Here is a 16,610-nt window from a genome sequence, read left to right as displayed (position 1 = left end):
GAAAACAAAAAGAAAAGCAAGGTCCAGGAAAAGCGGAGAAATTGTCTGTAGCATACTTAGCGAGCAAAGTGGCATTGAAACAACACTAAGAACAGTCAACACAGGGAGAAAAACTCATAGGGAAACTTACATAAAAATAACTTTAACTTAGTTACTTCCTCAATAACGGGAAGGAGATTTTACTAAGATTTATTTCATTCTTAAGTGAATTGCAAGGACTTAACTCTCAGTGTGCGAAAAATTACTTGGGGATATTTTGGAAAGGAGAGTGGGTGTCATGGATTGGCCATTTGGAAGGCAAGAATGTAAATGACGCCATAATTGCACACATCAAATCAAGCAGCAACGAGGAAGAAAAAGGAGCCAAAGAAGGAGGATAAAGGAGCAGAAGGAGCAGAAGGAGGACAAGGAGGAGCAAGGGAAACAGCAGCAGAAGCATAAAATCAAAAGGAGAAAAAACAATTGTGGAAAATGAGCGGAAACAATTTCAATGGATGCGTGCAACAAAGCGTTGCAAATCGACAATTCTGCGTCTGGGTGCGATTTTCCGCGTTCTCTTTTTGTCGGTTTTCCGCCTCCTTTTTTTCGCATTTTCCGCCCAGCATCAATTTTCCTCTTGTTTTGATTGTTTGCCCAAAGGATATTAAGTCAATTGCAGGGCTTCTCATCGCCCGAATCGCAGAATTTCCCCAACTCCGTCTGATATGCATATTTAATTTCATGATTTGGGCAATGAAAAAAAAAAGAAAAATCCTGGAAAAGGGCTAAAAAGAGAAAACCTTGAATAAAGGTGATTTTGATTTGAAAGGAACCTTGAGGGAAATTCGAAGGAGCGGGAACGCAAAGTTTTACTGATAGGCAGCGAAAGCGGCTTGTCCTTCGAAAATTGTCACTTAAAGTGATTACACGAGTGAGAAATCAAACTGGCAAAGATTGATAAAACCACTCCAAAGCCACACATTTCGGCAACCTTTTGGGAATTCAAGTTTCGCCACAGAAACTTTATCAAACGATTTGCGAGTCGAAAACTCAACAGCCTCAAAAAACTTTCGATGGCAAGCTTTTAGGCAAAAAGACTGTTGAGTTTTTTAGTTTAGAATTAAATCCATTAGTTTCCCTTTTAATGGTTGAAAGTATAATGAGCTCTTTAATTAGTTATTTTAGCTATTTCAGTATTTTGTGGGAAACAGAAATGTGTATGGGATCGTTATTAAAAATTGAGAGCCCAATAAGTTAACCGATTGCCAGACGCTTTGCCCACTTCAAATCAGGGTAAATTAAATCGTAGACAAAGGAATTGGAAATCGGCCTGAAAACTTAGATGAACCCGCTGGTGGAGGGGGAAATTCCGAAATGTGTGGAAAAGGGGGAGATCTGTGGGTTTGTGGGCCTTAGTTTTGGTTTCTGACCTTTGTTGGCCATCTTTTATCCCTTATCCGTCGGCTGTGGTTGCCCGCTTTCTTTTGTCTGGCTTTTTCGGCATTGTTTGTTTTGGTTCCGACTGTCTGTCTGTCTGTCTGTCTCGCTTTCCGTTCCCCTCCTCCTCCTCCTCTTTAATATGAACCCGCCTCCCAAACCACCGTTTTGACCCTTTGACCCACTGCCCCTTGACCCCCAAAGTTATCGTGCTCGTGCGATTGTTTATTGTTTATTGTTTGGTCGCTTATCTGCGCCGCCAAATTGATTTCGAAGCATGTAAATAAAAGGCTGCCCCCTCATAATTATATCCCCAAACTTCGGCGGTCTGCCTTGTAATTTGTAATTTGTAATTTGCTTGAATATGCAAATTAGAGGCCAAGTTTGGCAGTTCGGCAGTTTGGCAGATGTCCGCGGGGTTGAGGTCGGCATATTTCGCATGTTTACCTTTCAACTTGATATGCATAACTCAAATAAACAACCGCCCACTCTTTCTGCGTTGGGTTTACCTTCGGATTTGTCTAAATCGAAATTGATGGGGCCGCTCGCACAGTGAGGGGCAATAGTTTACGGCCAGCTGATTGATGATGATGGCTCAATATTTGTTTACCTTTGCAGCGATTATTTAACGACTTATTTTACCAGGGAAAACACTCGTACATTGAATGCCGTCAGTTCCGTCGGGGACAGCGTTTAAATAAAGATTGAAATGGCTTCATAAATTTAAATGATTCTTAAAGATTATTGCGGGTTATATTTATTTACTGTATTTCCACACATTCCATGGTATTCGATTAATAAACATATTCGCAAACTAATAGATTAAATACATACATCACATAAACACAAATAAAATAAACAGTAAACAGAATAATGATTGAATCCAAGCCATCGAAATTAATTGATTATCTGCAAAGTGTTAATTAACTGCACCCGAACACGATCTTTTCGCACTCACTGTGCTGTGAATTTTCTTCGCAACATTTTATTTCACTGAGCACTGGGGCAAATAAACAATTTGTCGAAATCCGAATGCATAATGATAATGTTCTTGGGGCGATTTTAATTATAAATCAAATCCGAACTAGCAACAACAAATGTTTTTGCCCATTTCTGGTGAAGTCAGCGAGTCAAATTTGTAGGCCAGAGACCAGAAAAAAGCGAAAATGCAAATTCGCATGGAATTTATCTCTTTAAACAGAGTCGACAGGAGCTGATGGCCAGAATGTATCTGTGGATCTGCATCTACAACGGTGCATCTGTATCTGTATCTGTATCTGTTTTCAGCATCTGCATCTCTTGTTGGTTCAGTTGCCACAGTGCCACATTTCCCACCAGCCCCTCTGCCACCTTCTATTCCGCCTGTCTGCCGTTGCATTGTGCGTTTTTCATTTTGGAAAATGTACGAACAAGTTTCCCGTGTGTTTTTTCCCCACCACACCTTCCATTTTGTGTGTGTGTTGTTGTAGCCACAACTATGGGAAATGTGAAACGTTTTTTGAAATCGCAGGGCTTGGGCGAGGTAAGGGGATCGGATTCGGGAGTTACAGGTGGGGGCTTTCAAGATGGTTTCCCTAAAAATCACTGTCGCTCGAGATGCTCTCTGGTTGGCATTGGTAACTGCTCCCTGGTCCGTTGGTAAGGGGTTTACATCACGTATTCGAGGCAAAAGATTTGAGCAATAACGAATTTAAGCACTGAATTTGGTAAAGTAATGCAACAGTAACTGCACAATTGTATTCGGTTTCAAATCCTGCCAACTACAGGTCTCGGCATCTCGGTTGCAGATGTCGGCAACAAACAATTTCGGTTCTGCTGACAGCACACTCGTCATAAAGCTGGGACATATTTGCATCCATTGCACTGCAGTCGCCAGTCGAAGGAGAAGGACGAGGGCCAAAACTTGGGACCACCACTTGGCTGACATTGGGGTGACAACCCTGGTTGGGTGGAGCAGGGTTGCCATACGGTGGTCATTTGGCTAATTATCCATCGAGCCGCTTACAACTTTAATCCCCAAGACGACAAGCGAAATTCCCCCGTTGAGAACACTTTCAATTATACTCTGGCTTCTCTACCTGCAAACTCTGGTGATTAGTTACAGTGGCCATTCGGCTACCTGGCAACCTGGCAACCCGGCTGACGAACTGCTACCGAAAGGAAGCCCTGACCTGTGACCCGTGACGTGACCGCTTTTTGGTCATTAGAGGAATGCAAGCGGAAACCTTCGCAATTTCCTTGGCAAAAATCAAGACTCGAAATCGGTGGGCGGGCCACGAAAAGGAAAAGTTGGGAAAGGGTAATGCAAATGAAACGTGAGTGATGTGTTTGGCCCGGGGGCGGTACGGGGCGTGGCAAATCCCTACTCTATAGTTCACACTTTTCGCACATTCGCATCTCTGCTCAATGAGTTTTTAATTAACTTTCAAAGCAAAAACTCAACTGCCACTAGTGCTTCCTCCCACTGTTTGTCTTCGCCTCCACTGAGCGAAAAGAATTGTGTGTTAAAAGTACAAAATTCATATTTGAATTATACGAGTTGTACATTATACATATTTTTATTTAATTATATTTTTATTTATTTTTATAAACTTTTAGAGCTGAGTAGTTTTACAACTTTCGAAAGGAAAAGCAACAAGTTTGACCCAAACTCACTAACTTTCTTTCTCAGTGCCCCTGATTGCCCGCTCCTGTTCGCCAACACGTTTTGAACCCATCACACATGCCGGGCTCTGTGGGGATTTTTGGGGGTCGAGGGGCGTGGCTGTCATTTTGCATTCTATTCAATTCCCATCAAGGTGGAGAGTGCTCGAGTTGACTTTCAATTTTTCCCTAGGATAAAGGATAATAGAAACAGCAACGCCAGCAACAACAAAATTGTTGTCAACACTAATGAAATTACAAAAGGACACGACAGGCGGTGGGTGCCAAAAGGACGGAGGGCGGAAACAAAAAGAGACAACACTTTAAATAATTAAGCACTCAAAGGGGAATCTTGAGTTATCAAAGATCTCCAAGGAGATCTGCCAAGATTGCTCAAATAAAAGCGAAACAGCTAAGCAGATTGTAGATTGCAGATTCAGATTGGGGTGTACATTCTATATAATTTGTCTGGAAAAATTAACCCGAAGGGTCGAAAAGATGAAAGCCCCACTCTGCGAATGCGAAACAATCAACTTGTGTTGCCACCTATAAATTACTACATATGTCCACACGTGCTGTGAAATATCTATATAATCCGTTTTAATCAACGGGTGTTAATGTTTGCCTAAGTAGAGAACACGAAACGAAAAGCCTACAGTAGATACTGGCAATGTAAAACATTACGAATATAATATCCTATTTTATGCAGTAACGAAATCATAAAGAACGACTGATTTTAAACATGTGGAAAATGGCCTTATTTTAATTTTATTGCTAATAAAGCAGAAGTGGCAACAAGGCAGTTAGGCCTGTTGTTGCATGTTGCACGTTGAGTGTCAGGACCTTTTGGGGCATCATTATTATCACCATCATCATCATCATTTCCAGCAGTGTAATCATCGTCCGCGGGAACAGCAATTCCCAACGCGATTGCGTGCTGCTGTTCATGTGTGGCCTTTAACCCGATTGATGGCCAAGAACTGGGGGTTTTGGGGATGCAAAGGGTTAAGGCGCACACGGCCCCCACTGGCTGCACACGCAAATGGCAAAGGACCAAAAGGATCGCCTCGCAAATTGTTTTTAATACGCATTTTTGTTCGTTTGCAGCTCGCAACATGTCACAAATGGCAAACAGAGAGTCAGCCAACTTCCGTGGGCGTGGATGAACAAAAAATTAATATTTTCTTACCCCGCGGCACAACAAGAGCAAACAAAATGTAAAAAACATAGCTATAATAAATTATACTAGATATTCTTACTCAACAAGCAAGAAACCCGTTTAAAATGTATGATATTTTCCACGCATTTTCTACGTTTAGTTTTGTATCGTATCCGAAGAAAATGTGTTTTGCCAGTTGCCAAAATCTCAATAAAGCTTGCGGAAAAAGCAGCTCCTGTCACCGAACCAGCAATCGTGCAAACGCCTCCTACAGGGTATCAGAGAGTTGCACAAGCCTGTCACCCAGGGGATAATCTGGCATTACAGTTGTAATGCGCTCCCTAAACAGAAAACAAAGTGGGATCTTCTTGTGAAAAGTTAAGCCGCCTTAGAACTGTCTGCAGATTTGTTATGTACTCAAAATAAATGCAAACTGTCATGTCAATACGTAATTAGGAAGCTCAAGAGGTTGTTTGCCAAGTATAGCCTGGCATTCAAACGAATTTTGCATTTCAAGCGTAGCCTCTTTAAAATAATCTTATCATAAAAATTCGAAAAAATCCACCCAAAAATAAAAAATTATCTAATGATGCAGTTTGCCAGAGAATTAAACTACAAATTTTTAGAGGTTTGCCACTTTGGAAACGGAGACAAATCAAAAAAGTTATGAGATTAGATATGCAGGCTTTTGGAGAATTTTCTGCAAAAACATTTTCGGAAATAAAAACTAGTTATAAAAAACTTAAAAGGAAATTAATAATTCAGTTTGTTGGGGGATTGAGATACAAACTTTCAGAGGAAAAGTTCGCAATGAGTAATATTTCCGAGCCCCTGGAAGGGTATCAAATAGTCGATTGCTATCGCTTCTATGAGCGTTCTTCACATTGAAACAAAGTAAAGACGACGTATTTCATATGCGCGACCTTGGTTAGTTAAAAGGGACAAAGGGAGGGGGTCGGAATTGGGGCATGTCGACCACAGCAGTTGACAAATTTGGAAAAATTGCAACAGCGACAGCAGCCAGATGCTGCTGCCTTGAGGCCAAATAAAATACCCAGAAAACAACAACGACAAAGGGGATCGGGGGGGAAGGGGAGCATTACAATTGAATATATACGTGGGTAATAATGTGCCAAATTGTTGACGATGCTGATGAAGATGCCACCGCGCTCCTTTTATGTGTTCCCTTGACGAAGCGAAATTGTTAAAGTTAAGTGTTATAAAAAGGAGGAGACTGTCCATGGTTATTTTATAAAGTAATGTATAAACTGTTGGAAGACTATAAAATTCAAAATGCAAGTCATTTTCAGTTAACTATGATGGCACACATTTTGCTTAATGCTTTCTGTGTCCGACAGCTCTAAAGTCAAGGCAAGAGTATTCGAAAGTCACTTTGCATTCACTTTACTTGCGTGTTGTTTATTTTCCCAACAAAGTTTTTGTTCGCCGTCCAATGTTTGTAAACATGATTCCGCCGCCACCCCCCATTTTTCTCGCACTTTCCCCCTTCTTCACCATATTGTTCATTTATAATTTTTCATTTTTCCCCGCTAGTTGGAAATTCATTAGGTTGCGGTTAAAGAATTTCCACAAAGCATTAACGGAATACTAAAAGAAAGAGGTACTTATTAACTAACTAAATGCTTAGCTTATAAATTGCAAAGTTTCTTCTGTTTTTTATGAGTTTGAAGTTCAGTTATCTGAAGTTTTTGTAAATTATAAAACTATTTGGGTCTGCTGTATTGGGGCCTCCAATTTGCCTACACTTAACCTTTTGCAGCACACTTTTTCATCGCATCTCATTACACTTTAATGGTTCGGTTCCACTTGAGGTTAACTCCCCGTCCACGCCCCCTTTTCTCAGATCATTTTGGGCATTAAGTCCTGACAGCCGTTATCTCGGTTCCACCTGCATTAAAACGTTTTTATGTCATTTTTCTTGATGGAAAAATAAACGTGCCCCGACCTTTGGCTCCTGGGATTATGATTCGATATTTTTCCGGCAAAGGAGAGCCCAGGTTTATGAATGTACTCGAATAACTCACATCGCTGTTGACACTCTTCATTAGGCCACGCCCAGCTAAAAACAAATTATCTGCTCCCTTTTCTTCGGTTCAAGCGAAGCTAAGAATATCCTTTGTACATATCCCCAACAGCTTATATAATTGAAAAAATGTGGACTGATGGCTGAACGCGGTCTGAATAATTGTTGCAAGGTTGAGAGCTTTCGCTGACGCAAGAAGGACCACCTACCTCCTTTCGATGCAACTGTTACTACACAGGAAGAATGTTGTCATGAATAATATTCGTGATTGAAAGGGTACTAACTCTACAAAAAGGGAAATACTTAAAAAACTCTATTTGATTTAATAAGAATTGTGCCGCGACTAACGATAGTTTTTGAATAAGGACTTTCAATTCGAGATAATGGCTAACAATATGCCACAGTGCAGGGATATGGAATTATGCAATGTTATTCCTTGTGTTGCAGCTAGTAACTGCTGCTTACTGGCTTCTCGGTTGCGAGTTGCCCTTTCGCAGGTTCAGGCACTGCGACTGACAGCTAAATGGAGTGTCACAGCCGTCTAATCAGCTGCAAACGCAAACAGGCGCTGAAGGTGGGGAAAGGGCCAGCTGGAGGTGGAGGGGGAGGGGTTTGAAGAGGGGCGGTTGGGGCGCTGACAATCTCAGATTAGTGTCGCCATATTGCGTCGCACTGGATCTGTTGTGTCTGTATATCCACGTCTGGGGTCCAGGACTGGGTTAGCCGCCCTATTGTGGCAGTCGCACGTCCGTAAGCCAGTTAAGACAGGACCTGAGCCCATGGGGCAGCTACGAGTCGAGGTTACCTGCTAGGTGAGCTGTAACCAATCCGTCAAAACACTCCAAAAAAAGGGGAGTACTAAAAGAACTCACTTTTTATTATATTACCACACAGCTGATTCAATATTTTGAACAATGGTAAGTAGAAGCAGCGAGAAACAAACGAAAAATTCATAGGAACATATCTCCCCAATTTCTTTCAGTGATGCCCCAAATCACCTGAGGGAAGTCTGCCTGTTGTCTAGTATCGGTTCGGGTTTAGACGCTTTCGTTTTCATTGTGGCACGCCTAGGCACAGTGATGAGATTTCTTAACTGCGATTCGCCTCTATTTTTGGAACGTCAGAACAAGGGATGCGGTTGGGGATGGGGAATGTGGATAGAATTGGAAATGGGAATGGAGCTGGGGTAAACTTGGCCCCAGGATGAAGACCATGCAGATAGACCCGAATAAGTTGTGACTGGGGAATACCAGTCATCGTAATGGCACGGAAATGGGAAACCAATAGCCCGGAGGTTCCACTGGATCGCATTCAGCTTTACTAGAATTATATTGCAGAAATAATTTGATTTGTGGATAATCATATCGATGAGGGACACATTCCGGGGGGTGTGTATCCCATTTATTAATAAGCACTAATTATTAAGTGCTTCCTTTATTGAAATTTCCTCAGGGCTTTCAAAGTTGTTTAGACTGTTTTGCAAGAGCTGTGGCCACGAAATTTGGTAATCAGCTCTTGGTACTTGAATATGAAAAATTCGAATGGTTATAATTAGGAAGCGATTGTACAGGGTAGCTTGACTAAAAAAGCTGTGCCAAAATATTCTCCTTTGTTTTCTAGTCAATGGAAACCCAGCCGTTTGGTCAATCAAAAGTCAGCTTATAATTTGGACGTAGGATAACTGAGACTGCCCTTGAGGGCGGACTTAGTAGGATTCTGGAGTTTTCTTTCTTTTCCATTCTGTGGGATCAGTTTACTTGGCCACATTTTTATCTGGTTGCACTTTTGCCATTGCTGCATTGACTAAGAAGGGAAAAGCTGCCGCAGCAGTTTTCCAAGAATTCTATGATAACAATAAAGTTTTCCTCCAACTGCTGCTGTTCGACTGCACATTAACGCCACCGACGCACAGTGGTCAAAATGGAGAATATGGCAAGCCGAATAAATAAATCCAAAATCTAAAAAAAATATTGAAATTTTTTTTGTAAATTTTCATCTTGTAATTGTAATTCTTTGAGCCTTTAAGTTACAAAAATAAATACTTCTGGAATCTATATAAATTATTTTTGGGCATTTTTTGCTGGACTGGAAAAGTGCGCCCAAGAGATGGAGAGCGACACGCATTTTAATTTCGTTAAGTACTGTTTTGGCCGCGCCGCCAGTGGAATGCAATGGGAGCGGGTCCATAAATTACGCATACGCCACGTTCGCCCCTGTTTTGGGCTTTTCGGCCACCTCGGGGGAATTGCAAGTGCACAGCGGGAAAAACTATGGCGGTAGCCTAATTAGCTTGATTTAACTGTTCACTAAAACTGACATTAGACATTAGACATTAGAGGCATATGCAGAAAAACTCTCCGGTTCATATAAAATCGCATTTGATAGACATGCCTCTAATTTTCTTTCAATATTTTTCCCGCTGTGTGAACAATGACCAGCTAATGAGTGGGGTTATTCGAGACTTGCAAAGTGTAAACAATTAAACGAGGAGAACAAGAAAATGCATATTGAGTTTGAAAACATGTTTAGCTTGAACTCTTAGAAAGAAAGAAAAACAAAAGAAAATACAAAATATAATCTCAACAGTCTATGTACATATGTATATTGTCTGTAACTTCAGTAGGAAAAAATTGTATGGATGTTTGTTTGGAAAATTGGACTAGGACCTTAGGGACAGTGGACTCACCTCTGGCAAACAGGACGAGGTGCAGAAGACACTCCAGGGCGGCGCCGTGGGATTTGTACTTGTACTGGGGCTTGTTGCTCGCTGCCATTTGAACTTCGATTTACATGTTCGTTGGATTGCCGGCTTATTGTTTTCACCTCGTTTGTTTTGAGCGGTTTGGTCAAAAAAGGCCAAAACGCGGTACAATAAAAAAAAGCTGCTAGTTCTGGTGAACTATTCAGACCTTTGTCGCTGCACTTGTCCCATGAATATTTAAAGTGCGCCCTGCAATTAGCTGCACACACACCGATAGAGCCACATCTGCGATTAAAAGTATTAATGTAATCGTAAACACACGCACACCTTCAAAAAAACACTACAAGACACTTGCAAAAAATAAGAGAATAATTGATGCAATTCACCGTTGACATAAATGCGCGCCAAAATTTGTTCGCTTTTCTTTGGGCAGCAGGTCGGGGTAGTCAGTCGTGCGTCTTCGCCGAGCGCCAGAAACCAACTGAACTGTCACTACGAAGTCCCCCTTGAATTGGACACAACAAAGGATAACAGTAGCTGTTCGAGAGCTGCAGCACCAGCGGAATTGCGATAAGGAAGTTAAAATGAGTAATTCGTAAACACTTATTTAAATTTAAATACATTTCTTATTGGATAAATTCCCAATTTGCTTTATGTTTATTTTAGCGCGTACATTTTCCTTTACAAAATCAATCTGGCAGCACTTGCAGTGTCTATCGGCTATCGATAATATCAGCTGTTATCTTCCTGGCTTGCCGCTCTGTAACAAAGATTTAAAATTTCTGCTAAGTATAGCACAATTATTGAAAAACAAGAGCACGCCAAAGTCGAGTGCCTTGACTATTAACTACCCGTTACCTAGATAAGCAATTTTAATGAACTTTTAAATCTCGACGTCTATCTAGACAGAATATTATGCATTTATAATATTCGGCTTAATTATTCACATGATTCACTTACAATAAATTAGTTGTGAATGAAAAATCTAGCTCTGCGGTGTAAATCACGGTTTATTCATCTATTTCTAATAACATTCTTTGAACTTAACGTATGATTTATAATTTAGAACCTTTTTAAACCAGATGGCAACTTTATTTTTAGAACCATGTTAAAGTGTTTTTAATGGCAGCACTTATATTGCCTATCGGCTATCGATAATACCAGCTGTTATCTATATAACTTGGCGCGGTAAACACTAGATTTAAAATTCCATATGGCAGTTAATGCCATTTACTTTTCGTAATAAAGTAATATATAGTATATATAATATAAAAGTGATTTTTTATATTTTTTCGTGACTAAGATTTTAGTTTGTGAAAAATATCTGGAGACCACATTTCACCCAAAAACATAAACAAAGTTGGGCTAAAGCACATAATTGCCAAACAAGAGGACATGTACTAGTTTTAATCTTAAAATCGAAGACACACATTTGAAGTAGCGCCACTTCACAAAAGAATGTTTCGTTGCCAGGCGGGCATAGCGGCTTTTGAATTATGCTGACGTAGAAACAGACCTCAGATAACCAGTTTTGAACAGTTTACAGTGGAATCAAATTGATAGAAATCTGAACATTTCTACGAAAAGTGATTCGAAGCTTTAATCATTGTTTTTCTTGTTTACTTACAAAAGTCTCACGTGAATAATAAATGTTAAGCAGCAAAAATTAATTTTGTTCTAAATTGATTAAAAATTTCTTTGGACCGACGGTAAATCCAGCGCTATAAGATAAATATATTAAGTGAAAAGTTGAAGGACTTCATATATTTTGAAAATCATTTTACCTTGAGAATTTTCGCATTGGCTTATCTATGGAATTTACGTTTGGCTTCTACGTAGTGCCATTATCCGATCAAAGAATATAGACTCGGTGGACCTATGACTGTTATCTGATATATACAGCATTTTTTTGTTGTTTTTTAAAGCTGTTTTGGGGCGTACAATCTCACGTTTTCATTGTTGCTGTTTTATCAGCTGTCTGGCGAAACATTTACATATAATCGAACGATTGAGTTTGTACGTATTTTTTCAGCAATATTCAATTCAATATATTTTCGTTGTTACATTTTTATATTTTGTTTTTTTACCGATACACCCGACAGTAATTGATTTAGAATTGCTCACTTGCAGGGCAACTTCAGTTTGATTGATTGACTTTCGAGAGGAGTGAAAAAAAATTGGGGAAAGCCCGGTGAAAGGGAGTACTTAGCAGGAAACCAGAAATTTGCCTACGGCAACCATAAATCAGTTTTAATTGAAATTATCTGGACGCTGATCGCTGCCCATAAATTACTTACCGACTCCCTTGACTCGGCTACTTTTTTCAAGCTTTTTTTGTGTGGTGCCGGGTCTCTGCCTAAATTGGTTGATTTGTTTAAATATTAGACCATAAATATTAGAACTTGTCAAACGCGCATGCAATCATTATTTAAATATTTACTGCCATTATCGTGATTATAATGCTTGTGGTCACAAACAGCAACCACGATTCGCAGCTCTGATTTCGTTAATTAAAGTAGCGCGATCCGATCGGAGCCGAATAGTACTATATACGTATTCGATTCCTAACAATCGGGCCGCGTGGCAGCAGCGTGCAGCGCCCTACTGATAAGTTGGGGGGTCCAAAACCCAAAACCCAAAACAGAGCGCCGGGAATCAACATTCCGCTCGATACCGCATAATTTATGCACCTCTTCCGCAGCCAAAGGTGGAAAAAAAGAGACAGGCGGGCATGTGGATGGAGAGAACTGATAAGCTGTTGGCCGCTCTTTTAGTTTCTGGCTTCTGGCTTTTGGCCAAGTGCAGCCGCAATGTTCCCACCCATTCAGACTGCGATGGCGATGCCCGATGTGCCTCGTAAACAGAACGAAAAAAACAGAAATTTCATTAACGAAACAGTTGTGTTTACCTTATAGCGATACCCTAACTTGCAGAAAAGTCAACGATGTTTTTAATACACTTTAATATTCCATATTTAGACAAAGGAACAGGAATGTGGGCTTAAATCAGAAGTCCCCGCGCATCGCTAACGCATAAAACGTGAGTGGCACTTTTCGCCAGATTAGTGGAGCCATAAATACTCAAATTAAATTGTTGACTCTTCGGACGTTTCTGTTCGGCCGGGGGATTCCGAATCAGGGTATTCCAACGTGCTACCGACGACAGACGGCGGACCTCGCTCTTCGCTTCTGTTTTTGTATGGCATTTACCAAAACCCCCGCGGTACCTTGCGTCCCGCTTGCCAATGTCAAGTTCGTTGCCAATGTCGTTCGATTCGCGGAGAGCAGCGCGAGCGAAAAAAGCAGAGATAGTGGGGGTTCTGGGGGTTAAGGGGGCGTGCGGAGGGGTCAGCGAGGGTGTCGCCGGATCGATTAGACAGCTAATTGCGTTCAAGCGCCGCTCGCAGCGTGCCCGCGGTGGCGCGGTGGCGTATACGTAATCGTAATAGCCGAAATCGCCTAATCGCGTATACGCCGCGAATTCGTATTCGTTTTCGTATTAATGCAAACAAATACTTTTTAATTTGCAAATTATGGGGCGCGCAAAAGCAGGACAGGGCGAGAGCATAGCATCAATTTCAGTCGCCCAGCGGACGCCGAGCGAAGCGGTCGCGTTCCCTTGAGTTGAGTTGAGTTGAGTTACCTTCTTCTGTCCCCACCGACAAAAAGTCGGCGAAAAGGAATGGATTTTCGCAAATTCGGCAAGAAACAAGAGCAGCAACAGCAACAGCAACACACACAGCAGAAGAACTCTCGGCCGCTCGAAACTGATAAGTGCAACTTGTGAAATTGATACTGGAGCGCGAGCCCTTGATTGAAATGCGCGGAAGTTTCCACTTGTCGAGCAGTCGGAGCTATCATAGGCCAGCCCAAGCCCACCACAGGTGCCCCAGTAGTAGTCGACGACGTCGCCACTACAGCTAATTGTGGCCATTAATTGATTGGCAGCGCACGGCGCACCACACCGACCACCGGCTGCCAGACACGCCCCCCTTCCCAGAGAAAGGCATCCCACCGCCCCCCCGCCACGAATAAAGCCAATAAAACCCATAAAGGCCTTAAAATAGCCGAAATGAAGGGCCAGCAGGAGGAGCAGCTGGTGCCGCCGGCCTACAGGCCGACCGTCGTTGGCAAGGACACCAAGGATACGAAGCAGAAGCCCCTTGGGGAAGGTCGCCTGGCAGTGCTCCGCCAGCAACTGATGGTCTTCCTCGGCAACAGCGGAGTCCTCGGCTCCGGAATGGTGGTCAGCATGCCGGCCGTCACGCTCAACCAGCTGCACGACGAGTCGCAGCCCTTTTGGCTCAACAAGGACGAGTCCAGTTGGTTTGGTAAGCACCTCATTAATACGTTTCTATAGATAGATAGTAAATAGTAACCAACTATATTCAAATGGCAGAAAAACCTTTAGCATTTCAATAATAGGTTACTAGTACTTTTTGTAGAAAGAACTCCTACCATTGAGTCAACTCACCTGTTGCTCCTCTCCCCCCTGCTTTAGCCTCCATCCAGAACATGGCCTGTCCCCTGGGAGGACTCCTGGTCAGCTACTTCCTGGATCGCATTGGCCGCAAGTACACCATCCTGCTGACGAACCTGATAGGACTGGTCGGCTGGATCCTGCTGGCGACCAGCTTCATGCACTCCGACCGCGACATGATCTACTACCAGATGCTGGTGGGCCGCTGCTTCGGGGGCATCATGATCGGGATGTTCGTGTCGCCGGTGGGCGTTTACTCCGCCGAGATTAGCTTGCCGAGGATACGAGGTCGCCTGATTCTGGGCACCTCGCTGGGCCTGGCCAGCGGCATCCTGCTGATGTACTGCCTCGGCTACTTCATCAGGAACAACATCCAGCTGATCTTCACGATCAGCTGCTGCTACCAACTGGCGGCCACCGTGGCTGTCTTTCCCATGCCGGAGTCCCCCAGCTGGCTGCTGACCCGAGGCAGGGAGGAGCGGGCCAGGAAGTCCCTCAGATACTTCCGTGGTCTGCCCAAGAAAGGTGAGTCATGACCCGAAAAAATCAGATTAGATAGATAGATTCGCTGGCCAATGCAATACAAAACAATCCAGCAAACTGGACAGCAGTTAAATGCCATTAAAGTGAATTAAATTAAGTGATTGCTTGGCAGAAAAGTCCGCTCATCCATTTGGAAATTCGATACTATAAAGTATGAAGTTAATGTCACCATTGACCTCTATCATTTGCCGAGTAATAATTGAGGAGTTTGTCATCGGAATGGTTTCCGTGTGACTTTTAAGCTCAGCCAACAAAATGGCAGGGCAATTAAGTAGAATTGATAATTCCAAAAAGGTAATTTATTTGGCCAGCGTGCATTTTCTATCTTTCTGTTTTTTGTTTTGAAATGTTAATTAAATTTGTGCTGTGTTCTGTTTCTATCGTTGTTTAGAAGTGGATTATGTTCCGGAGTTCGAGGCGGAGCTGGCGCACATGAAGGAGCTGGCGGACGCGAGCAACTCCACGGCGGCCGCCGAGTCCTTGGGCCAGATGATCCATCGGCCGGAGGTCTACAAGCCGGTGCTGATGATGACCACCTTCTTCGGGTTCCAGCAGGCCTGCGGCGTGGTGGTGATCATCGTGTACGCGGTCCAGATTGCGCAGCAGGCGGGCGTGACCATCGATCCGGTGCTGGTGGCCGTGATGCTGGGCGTGGCCCGGATCATCACCACGCTCTTCATGAGCGGCATCTTCGAGAAGTGGGGCCGCAAGCCATCGGGGATCTTCTCGGCCAGCGGCATGGGCATCTGCATGCTGCTCCTGGCCGGTGGTAACTGGTTCCCGGACACTTTGGGCACCTGGCACTGGCTGCCGGTGGCCTGTATCGTGGCCCACATCGTGTTCTCCACGATGGGCATGCTCACGCTGCCCTTCTTCATGATCTCCGAGGTCTTCCCGCAGCGAGCGCGCGGCAGTGCCTCCGGCATCGCCATCTTCTTCGGCATGATCCTGGCCTTCGTCATGCTGAAGATCTACCCGAATATGGAGGCCGCCCTGGGCACGGCCAATCTGTTCGCCTTCTACGCGGCCATCTCCTTCCTGGCGGCCGCCTTCATTGGCTTCTTTGTCCCCGAAACGAGGGGCCGCACCCTCGAGGAGCTGGAGGAGCGCTGGCAGACCGGAAAGTTCTCGCGCCGGTTAACCATAATCAACCTGAAGGACGTGGAGCTGCACGAGGTGTTCCTCAAGAAATAGGTGCACAGTGCACAGTCACAAATCGGGGGGATTATAGTCAAGTTCCGATGACCACACATTAAATCACTGGCGAAACCATATAAACTCTAACTTAAGTGGGACTGAAGACGAATGTGGAGCACGGAATTCCATTGGAAAACGGATCGGGGTATTCAATCTGTGATGTGTTAAGTACTTAGCCTTGGCAGCCACAATCTGTGGCCACTCGATAAACAATAAATACCATTTAGTAAACAAAATTCAATCAAAGTGCATCTTCAAATTGCCGACGAGGCAGAAATGCGATGCATATTGGTCAGGCCACGATGAAATTTTACACATCAACTTATTTTTTGTTTTTTTTTTTTTTAAATAATTGTTAGACTCCTGCGCCCTGTATTATATTAATAAAATATGTGTAATAAAACACTGCTATTTGCAGCAATAAAAAA

The 16,610-nt window shown here is 43.0% G+C and overlaps 2 protein-coding genes across 2 annotated transcripts in view; one reads left to right on the top strand and one right to left on the bottom strand.

The window, feature by feature from the left end:
* LOC108092969 overlaps window positions 1–10,438 on the bottom strand; it is a 37,308-nt gene extending 26,870 nt beyond the window's left edge. The window contains 2 exon segments of the mRNA XM_017192858.2: window positions 9,949–10,248; window positions 10,350–10,438. Coding sequence (XP_017048347.1) covers window positions 9,949–10,036 — 88 coding nt within the window. The 5' untranslated portion in view covers window positions 10,037–10,248; window positions 10,350–10,438.
* Window positions 10,439–13,410: 2,972 nt separating this feature from the next.
* On the top strand, window positions 13,411–16,610 carry LOC108092967 (facilitated trehalose transporter Tret1). Its single transcript, XM_017192856.2, has 3 exons — window positions 13,411–14,293; window positions 14,464–14,967; window positions 15,377–16,610. The coding sequence occupies exons 1-3, from the start codon at window positions 14,035–14,037 to the stop codon at window positions 16,177–16,179; spliced, it is 1,566 nt and encodes a 521-aa protein (XP_017048345.1). The 5' UTR covers window positions 13,411–14,034; the 3' UTR covers window positions 16,180–16,610.

This window comes from Drosophila ficusphila, unplaced genomic scaffold, assembly GCF_018152265.1.
Source record: "Drosophila ficusphila isolate 14025-0441.05 unplaced genomic scaffold, ASM1815226v1 contig_198, whole genome shotgun sequence".
Classification (NCBI taxonomy): Eukaryota; Metazoa; Arthropoda; class Insecta; order Diptera; family Drosophilidae; genus Drosophila; species Drosophila ficusphila.
The sequence above is the reverse complement of the archived record's forward strand: the minus strand, read 5'-3'. Positions and strand labels throughout refer to the sequence as shown.